The sequence below is a fragment of the Thamnophis elegans genome, chromosome 9, assembly GCF_009769535.1.
Source record: "Thamnophis elegans isolate rThaEle1 chromosome 9, rThaEle1.pri, whole genome shotgun sequence".
Classification (NCBI taxonomy): domain Eukaryota; kingdom Metazoa; phylum Chordata; class Lepidosauria; order Squamata; family Colubridae; genus Thamnophis; species Thamnophis elegans.
In genome coordinates this window covers 57,604,610-57,614,007 of record NC_045549.1, presented here as the reverse complement: position 1 = coordinate 57,614,007, position 9,398 = coordinate 57,604,610, and the positions used below count along the sequence as shown (strand labels likewise).

At 41.5% G+C, this 9,398-nt stretch overlaps 1 protein-coding gene across 3 annotated transcripts in view; it reads right to left on the bottom strand.

The window, feature by feature from the left end:
* Nucleotides 1-4,580: 4,580 nt before the first annotated feature.
* SLC2A9 (solute carrier family 2 member 9) overlaps nucleotides 4,581-9,398 on the bottom strand; it is a 55,701-nt gene continuing 50,883 nt past the window's right edge. For all 3 annotated transcript variants that reach the window (XM_032223960.1, XM_032223961.1, XM_032223962.1), the window contains 4 exons: nucleotides 9,269-9,370; nucleotides 7,364-7,439; nucleotides 6,468-6,595; nucleotides 4,581-4,965 (listed from right to left, as the gene is read on the bottom strand). In XM_032223960.1, the coding sequence (XP_032079851.1) occupies nucleotides 4,711-4,965; nucleotides 6,468-6,595; nucleotides 7,364-7,439; nucleotides 9,269-9,370 (561 nt within the window). In that variant the 3' untranslated portion in view covers nucleotides 4,581-4,710. The remainder of the gene's footprint in view (nucleotides 4,966-6,467; nucleotides 6,596-7,363; nucleotides 7,440-9,268; nucleotides 9,371-9,398) is intronic.

Genomic DNA, 9,398 nt, shown 5'->3' with positions numbered 1-9,398 from the left:
ACAGAAGAAGCCAAGGTAAGAGTTCTTCCCCCTGCTGAGAGACTATTATAGATTTATGGTCACTCTGAGGAAACGCTTTGATGACCTGCTCACGGAGCGGAAGGCCAGAACCAGAATGAAAACTCTTACCCAGGGGAAAAACCCAGTGGCTGATTACATACAAGAGTCTCGTAAATTGTCCGTTTATATGCGGGGTGGTCAGAAGAAGCTTTAATGGACAGTTTTATGGATGGCTTAAACAAAGATATATACCAAAATTGTGTAAACGGGGGGTGGTGGTAACTTGCAACGCTGGTACAAATTGGCAGCAGATGTAGAGATCAATTTAGCTAGAGACAAGTAACACAATGATAGTGAGAAAGAGAAAGCTACCCCTCCCACCCACCCCCAAAGGAACTCTGAAAGGAGGAAAAAGTTGGTCTACAAGCAAGCCTCAGTCTACCACCTGCTTCTGTTGCAGAAAGGAGGGCCATCGGGCAGTAAATTGCCACTCCAAGATTGGCCCAAAGCCCCCAGCCAGGGGCGGGGGGAGAGAAAACCAGACAAACAACCTGGGAAAAGAAGGGACACCACCATGAAAGGGTTGGAACCTGTTGCACAATGCCTTCCCATCCCATGAGAAGAAGAACCGTCCTCCTCATCAGGGGGGAAATGAAACCGAATCCGATGACGACCGTCTGGTAAGTTTCCAATCAGGCCCCATGACCATCCCAGTAGAACTTAAAGTGCCCTCTACTGGCGCCCAAGCAAAAATGCTGGCACTTTTAGACTCGGGATGCACACGTTGCATTGTTAGCCCGGAAGTGGTGGAAAAAATGGGCTTGAAACTGAGAACTTTGAAAGTCCCCATTGCTTTTTGCCAGCTAGATGGGTCTATAGCTGGGGGGGGACTCCTGCCCATTTTGTTACTGAACCTATAGACATGCGGATGGGAGATCACCAGGAAACATTAAGTTTCATTGTGGCACCGGGGATGGACCGGCCTCTCATACTGGGCTTACCCTGGTTACGTAAATGGAACCCACACATCAACTGGAAGAAAGGGTGGTTGTGCATCCAAACTGCTAAACCCCCAGAAGGAGAAGGGAGGGTTTCCAATATTACCAACGCTGAAACTAGCCTAGCGGCCACGGTGCAGAAAAAAATTGAGGGGGAGGAGAAAATCCCAAACGAATTTTGGGATCTAAAGGACATTTTCATTGAAAAATCCTCTGATAAATTACCCCCTCACTGTGCAACAGATTGCAGCATTGAGATCCTCCCAAGAGTAAAACTTCCAAAACCCCAGATTTTCTCAATGGCCCCAGGTGAAATGGAGGAATTAGGGAAGTTATTGACAAAAATTTGAAAAGGGGGTTTATTGAACCTGCTAGGCCACATGTGGCCGCCCCTGTGTTGTTTAGAGAAAAGAAAGATAGCTCATTTCGTCTCTGTGTTAACTACAAAAATCTAAATAGTGTGTTCATGGAAAATGTATACCCCCTCCCTCTGATGAAGGATATGTTGGCCCAATTGGGTAAAGGGAAGAGCTTCACGAAATTGGACCTAAGAGAGGCCTACTACAGAGTCAGAATCAAAGAGGGAGATGAATGGAAAACTGCTTTCAACTGCCCACTTGGGTGTTTTCAATTCAGAGTACTCCCATTTGGCCTCTCATTAATAAATGAAGTTTTACATGAACACCTGTACAAGGGCGTGATGGTCTAACTTGAACAACATGGAAACACAGGATGAACACGTGACCTTACTACGATCAGTACTCAAGAAACTCCGGGCCACAGAACTTTATGCCAAATTGTATAAATGTGAATTTCATCAAGAGAAAATTGATTACTTGGGCTACCGCATCTCCCACAATGGCATCGAGATGGACCCAGCGAAAGTCCAGGCTGTAACTGAGTGGGCACCTCCTCGCATCCACAAACAATTACAAAGTTTTTTGGGATTTGCGAATTTTTATCGTCAATTTATCCCCTCGTTCACCAGCATTGCTCTGCCCATTACAAATCACCTAAAGTCAAAGAGGAGGCCAAGCCCAGACCGAATAAGCCTTTGAATTGGACTATGGAGTGTCAAGCCGCTTTCGAGAAATTGAAGTGACTCTTTGCAGCTGAACCCGTTCTGAAACACCCAGATATGGAGGCACCATTTATCGTTCAAGCTGATGCCAGTGATGTGGTGGTGGGGACAGTATTACTTCAAACGAACGCTGATGGGAAATTGCAGCCATGCGCTTACACCTCTCACAAACTGACAGAGATGGAGAGATAATGGGCTATATGGAAAAAGGAAGCTTTTGCGGTCAGATGGGCTTTGATGACCAGGTGACATTTCCTAGAAGAGGCAAAACACCCTTTTGAAGTATGGACTGATCATAAAAATTTGGACGCATTGAAGGCCCCACATAAGCTGTCTCCTAAACAGGTGCATTGGGCGCAACCTTTCAACCATTTCAACTTTACTTTCAAGTACATTCCGGGGGGAGGGGAGAACTTCATGGCTGATGCTTTGTCTAGGCTTCCCCAATATACAGCTCTAAGCTGAGCGTAGTTCACCCAGTCATCCCAGCGAAAAGTCTAGCTGCCCCAGTAATTACTAGAAGCCAAGGCATTTTGAATTTAGAGGTCACGATGGACCTCATGTGCAAACTCAAGGAAGGCCTTGAGTCCGATGACTGGTTCAAGGAACTTTCAAATGAATGTACTATAAAGAATGGACTGGCTTGGGTAGGGGCTAAATTGTATGTTCCTGCTAACCTGAAAGTATTGTTCTTCAATGGGCCCACAATTCGAGAATGGCAGGCCATTTTGGATTTGTAAAGACTTTACATCTTGTTAAGAGGCAATTTTGGTGGCCTTCATTGAAAAAAGACATTGAGTCCTATATAGCCAGTTATCCCGTTTGTGCTGCCGCAAAGCGCCCACCGGGAAAACCCCAGGGCCTTCTCCAAGGTGTGGCCCGCTCTAAGGCCCCATGGAAGGAGATAGCGATGGACTTCATTGTTGAATTGCCAGAGAGTCTAGGAAATACTATGATTCGAGTAATCATCGACCTGTTTTCCAAACAAGTTCATTTTGTACCCTGTTCCAAAATCCTATCAGCTAAGTCATTAGCTAAGTTGTTTATTTCACATGTATACAGTGCCTGAACACATAATTTCAGATAGGGGGGTTCAGTTCACCTCCCTCTTCTGGAAGGAGTTTCTGAAGTTAATTGGCTCCACCCAGGGGCTAAACTCCACCCACCATCCTCAGACTAACGGGGCTTGTGAACGGACTAATTCTGTTTTGGAACAGTGCCTCTGGTGTTTCATCAATTATCAGCAAGATAACTGGGCTGAACTGTTGCCACATGCTGAGGTGGCATACAACAACTCTGCGTGCAGCAGTACCAACTTGACCCCTTTTAGAGTTGTGTTTGGACAGGACTTTGTACCAATTCCTGAATTACTTCGAGAAAAACTGCAAATTTTGTTCCTCTCCAAGTGGAGTGACCAGCTTCGCCAAATTTGGCCCATGACCCGCAAGGCGTTGGAGGCTGCTCACCGGGTGTACAAGAAACAGGCTGACAAAAAGAGGGTAAGGCAAAGGGAGTCCAAAGTAGGAGATCGAGTGTTTTTGTCTACCAAGTTTCTACAAACCACCCAGAAATTAAAGAAACTGGGGCCGAAGTATGTCAGTCCTTTCCCTATTGTGAAAATCAATCCTGTTTCTATACGATTGGAGTTACCAAAGCATCTTAAGCGAATTTATCCTGTGTTTCATGTAAACCTGTTGAAGCCAGAGCACACTTCTTCTTTTCGTGTACCTCTACCTGCACCCCCTGCCCTTCTTCTTATTGAGGGAGAGCAACATTTTGAGGTTAAAGAAATCTTGGACTCCAGGAAGCATAGGAATCTAATTCAATATCTAGAATCCTGGAAGCATTCCCCCCCCCAGGCTGAGTGAGTTGGTAAATCCCATGTTAGAGCTCCTAAACTCTTACGGAAGTTCTACGCTAAGTACCCTGATAACCCTTGATCATATTTGAAATGTACATATCTTATGTTGTCTTTTCTATTGTTATATTTTCTTGCAGGGATGACTTCTTTTCTTGAAGGAGGGCCGGATGTCAGCCTCTGTTTTGCTATTTGCTTTTGGCTGCCATTGAAACGGGGAGGGGGGGACTGGTATTTGGGAGAGGAAGTTTAAGTACTGGAGAGATTGTAAAAAGGGAGTTTTGTTTTCACCATCTACTGCACATGCTGGACATTAGTGCTTGGTGTTGGTCAAGGCCAACCGTCTCACATACCAACCTGATGATGCTCCTTGAAGATGGAACTCACATGACACCTAAGGGATTTGCAGATTGGACAGTGGGATGAGGGTTACCAGGGGGAGGGGGTTGGTCACATATTGATATGTATGATTTTGTGCGCTTTTGCCTCAGATCTTGCTTTGCTTAGCTGCTATCTTTTCATAACCAGTAAAAGTACTCTTAATTCTGCAAAATGGAGTTAAGTGGTTTCTTTCTTGGTTGCTGAGGGAGGCCAGCTTGACAGTTTGCATAGTTAAATGAATCAATGATCTTGCTCAAATAAGGCAGTTCCTCATTTTTTGACTCTTTATCAACTCTGGTCACAATTTCTCTCCAACCACAAGACAATTAATAAATAGTTAAAATGCAAAAAAATATATGTAAAAATTGAATTTAAAAATATAAAAATTGAATTTAGGCCATATCACCTTTGCTTTTTTCATTTCCCAATGAATGACAAAAATTGGATTCTTGTACTTCACTTGATTTTCCCTTAGGATCAAAATGACCCATTTCCTGGGTTTCCAGAGGCATTTTCTTCCTGGCAAATGCCTGGTTGATTTCAGCAAGTGTTTTCTTTTTTGTTTCTGGTAAAACCCAGAAAAGGAAAGTGGCTCCAACAAGACAGATGGCAGCAAAAACCAGAAAACAGTATGTTTGCAACCCTTCCTGAAAACACAAAGCAAAATGAAACCTGGATTATCAGGATTCCTACCACAGATCTCAAGACAGTCTTGGTCTACAAATGTATAAGAACATCTTCCTTTGACTAAACACATGCCTTCTATTACCAGCATTTCATAATATGCATTAATGCTGAGCACTACATTTGATTTCTCTAGTTTAAAAACAATAAAACCTGTAGAAAATCATCCAGCCCAAACTATTTTGGACTATCCCCACATATTATTAACCCTTAGCTCTGGTCGTATTAAAACTGTGCTATTTAATTGCATACAAAATTATGTAGGAAAGTTGATTAGAACTATTTTCGATGGTCATAAAAATAAGGGTGAAAAGGGGGTGTTAGTTGTAGTTTATGCCCGGAATTATACAGGGGCTGCAACCTGGGTTCCGGGCAAAATAATAAATATAACCGGACCTCAATCCTACCGAGCAGAGTTGACTGATGGTACAGTCTGGAGGAGGCATATTGACCAACTCTGGGGGCAAAAGGAAAACCCTAACATAACCCCATCAGGAGACGCACCCAGAAGGCCAAACAAGAAACACACCTACACTACTCTCAAACCCGAACCAAGCATGCACCCACTTATCTGAGGACCACAGTATCCAGTGAAGAGGTTTCAAGGAACTGGGTGGGGTGGACTCGGCCATGCCCCAGGCTGAGCCCCAGATGATTCCACCAGGAGACTCAGGAGCGGCAGCAGACCTGACTATTCCAGCTGCTGCTGCTGCTGCTGAAGCAACTGGACTGCACAGGTCAGGTCACGCCCACCTATCTGCATGACTATGTAAGTTGAGTGATTGATGGACGCTCCTGCCAGGCGCGGAAGGGTGTTGCATATGTAAATTCGAGGGAACAGCTAATGCCACCGTGATTGGCCCAATTTCCCAGAAATTGGAGAGCTGTCAGTGGCTGAATGTGCTGGACAGCTCCCTTCAAGAGGAAGCTGCTGGGCAGTTTGATCCCTGATTTTTCTCCTCCTTATAAATAAACAGTTCTCTGGAACGATGTGTCCTGCCTCTTAATTGACCTTACTTAACAAAAAAAAAATCCTTAAATAAAATTTGTATAAGTTACCAAGGGAGCTTGTGGTTTCTCGTTTTTGGATGCTTTAAAGAGGTTTTGTGTGTTTTATGCAAACTGGCACTTCTTTATATTAAGTTCCCTCATAAACAGGAACAGATCAACATGCTCTGTATCTTTTCAGAGCCTCATCTTTTACCTGTGTATTTTTCAATTAATTCTTCTGTTAATTTTTATTTAAATTTCCCTATGTTTTTATTTTTATGTCCCCGACCCTTGATAGTTTGCATGTAATGACTTATAAACTATTCTTTTTTAAATAAAAAATAAATCAGAAGTTTTGAAACACTGAAAAAAGGCACTATAAATAGATTGAGAGGGTTACATATTGATTTCATTGCAAATCACACTTTGCCCTTTCTAAAATGTTCTGGTACCTTCTGTAATTCGGAGCCCATACCTGAATGAAAGGGAAAAGGAGTCCAACTATGAAATTGCAGAGCCAGTTGGTTATTCCAGCAATCATAAATGCTGCTGGCCTTTGAGACTGTGGAAAGAGCTCTGCGGTGAGGATAAATGGAATTCCACCTGCAAGAAAGAGACAAAAATCAGGTGTTTCATAAACCTAAATAAGAAAAACAGAGGCTTGAGGTCTATTCAGGCCAGGAACCTATTGCTATAGTATACTCAGGAGCAGTGACGTGCAGTCAGGGGAGGCAGAGCCTCACCACTGTCGTCATGAAAAGAAAAAAAAATCTGAAAGGAAAAAGGTGAGACCTGAGATCAGGCTAAGCTAGTTGTTGCCTGAGCCTGCCTCACCATGGATTACTCTGCTTAACTGCTTAAAAAAGCCTCTAAAAAGCGCCTTCTACTATGAGGCAGGAGAACTGCGTGCCTCTCCTACATCAGGAATATTTATATATTTAGATTTATAATCATATACTATATGATTACAAGGGCAATGGGTGCACCATTGCAAGATCTGAAAGGCCAAGTGGGTGACCAATCATCCTAGGGAAGATCTATATGATCGCTACAAGCTGACACTCTCAAAAGTATATAACAGTCTAATCATTAAAATAACATAATATATAGCATTTGCATATAATAATGTTATACAGTGTATTATTATTCTTAGATACATGTAACCTAGGAAGTATTCTTTCTCAACTGCCCCAAATATATCTATTATCACCTGAAGAACATAATACTTTATACTATTACAGAGATTTTGTATTTCCTCTTTTACCCCACCCTAATCCAACTTTACAGGGCATATTATGAGTGGATTAATTATATTAAAAAAAACCATCACAACTCTTTCTGTCAGAGCATCTTTGAAAAGATAGTCATTACCTGGTCCGATGCAAAATGAGGCAATGATTGCAAGAATGCAGAATATACTAAGATATCGAAGCCAGACTGCTTGTTCCTGAAAAATACAGATAACATTAAAAATTAATTATTTTTTGTAAACCTACAGTAATTTATATGGTGTTTTTATTTTATGTTTTATTATTTGTGTTTTATTCAAATTGTATCTTTTTTATTTGATTTTAAACCATCCAGAATAATTATTGGGCAATTTTTTTAAAAAAATTGCAAATCAAATACAAAGATTCTCAGACTGCTTGTAAAAAACAAGAACATTTGCAGAGTGATACAAAGACCACTTTCCTGATACCATATCTTTGGAAATCTGTATGCCATCTAATACCTGCTTAGAATAATAAACTCTAGTCATTAATATGTTATAGGTATCTGTTAAGCCCTCAAGGCTACGACGCCATTGACTTGCATTGCTAGCTCCTGATTGGCTAAGATGCGAGCAACCAGCTGGCGGGAGAATCCAGCTACCCTATTGGTTAAGCGTCTGACAGCTCTAGTATAAGGGCTGTCAGCTGTCAATTTTTTTTGCTGTTTGCCGGTTTGAGGTTTGCCTTACATTGAGCTGTATGTTATTGTAAATAAAGGTTGTGTTAGCTTCAACTTGCCTTGCCTCAATTCCTGTCTGCCTCGTTCTCCCTACAGAACAGTAGCAAATAAATCCCAGCTTTATTACACAGATTAAAGGAACAATAACAGAAACACTCTTTACAGGCTGAGACTAATCAGTTGAAGACATCCGAAAAGAGAGAGGGCAGGCCCTTGCGTGTGGCAGCTTTCTAGTTCAGTGCCCTCCAACCTCTATCTCCTCCTGTCAAAATCAGCCAAGGTCATACCTAATCATAGTCTCTGATTACCCAGAACTAAGACTGTTGGATTGCTTAGCATTGCTTAGAGCTGAGGTGGCGCAGTGGATAGAGTGCTGTACTGCAGCCACTTCAGCTGACTGTTATCTGCAGTTTGGCGGTTCAAATCTCACCGGCTCAGGGTTGACTCAGCCTTCCATCCTTCCGAGGTGGGTAAAATGAGGACCCAGACTGTGGGGGCAATATGCTGACTCTGTAAACCGCTTAGAGAGGGCTGAAAGCCCTATGAAGCGGTATATAAGTCTAACTGCTATTGCTATTGCTATTTCCATCAGAAATGGATTTCGTTGAACCCAAAGTTTAAATTCTAGTTTCCCCCCTTGTTATTCAAGACTGATGGAAATGCTCTGACATTCAAATGTCATAAGAATATGAAAAAAAAAATCAATATTCACAAGCAAGAAGGGCAACTCACTAACACAGCACCTAGCATGTTTGTCAAGATCTGTACGATCAGGCTAAAAGGGCTCTTGGGCAGACAGCTATGCAGAGCATTCCCAGATCTTTGGAAAAGTGTAACAAACATATATGCTTCAAGGCAATTTTCACTACCTCCATAGCTGTGATCCTGAATGGTATGATTTAATCTTTGAAAAGAAGATTTTATTTAAAACTAGAAATTAGGACTAGTGAAGACATAGTTTAAAACCATGGTTTGTCATAATGGTTCTGAAACATTTCTATGTTTTTCAGTTTACTATAAATAAAACTGGGAAGGTATTATTGCAAAAAATATAATGCAGATATATATCAGGGGAAACACTTCATTGTTATGCCTCAGTTTGTTACACTACAAATCCTGTAAACTACAGTAATATTTTTAATGTAAAGTTTGAACTTCCTTCTTAAATATAGTTCACAAAAGAAAATTAGTATTTTTCATTATTCTAATTCAAGGTTGCACAAAAAAGATCTAATATTTGTTGCATATAAGAATGATTAAAAAGAATGTTTAAACCTGATGATTTCACATATTTAAAAGAAAATAGATTGATTAATATATACAGACCTGTAGACTCATACACAGAGTAAGTATGACGAAGAAGAAAACCATCAAACCAAATCCCCCAATCAAAAGAGGTCTGCGTCCAACTCTTTCAATCACTAAACCCTGAAGAAAAAATAGATGGTTAATTATA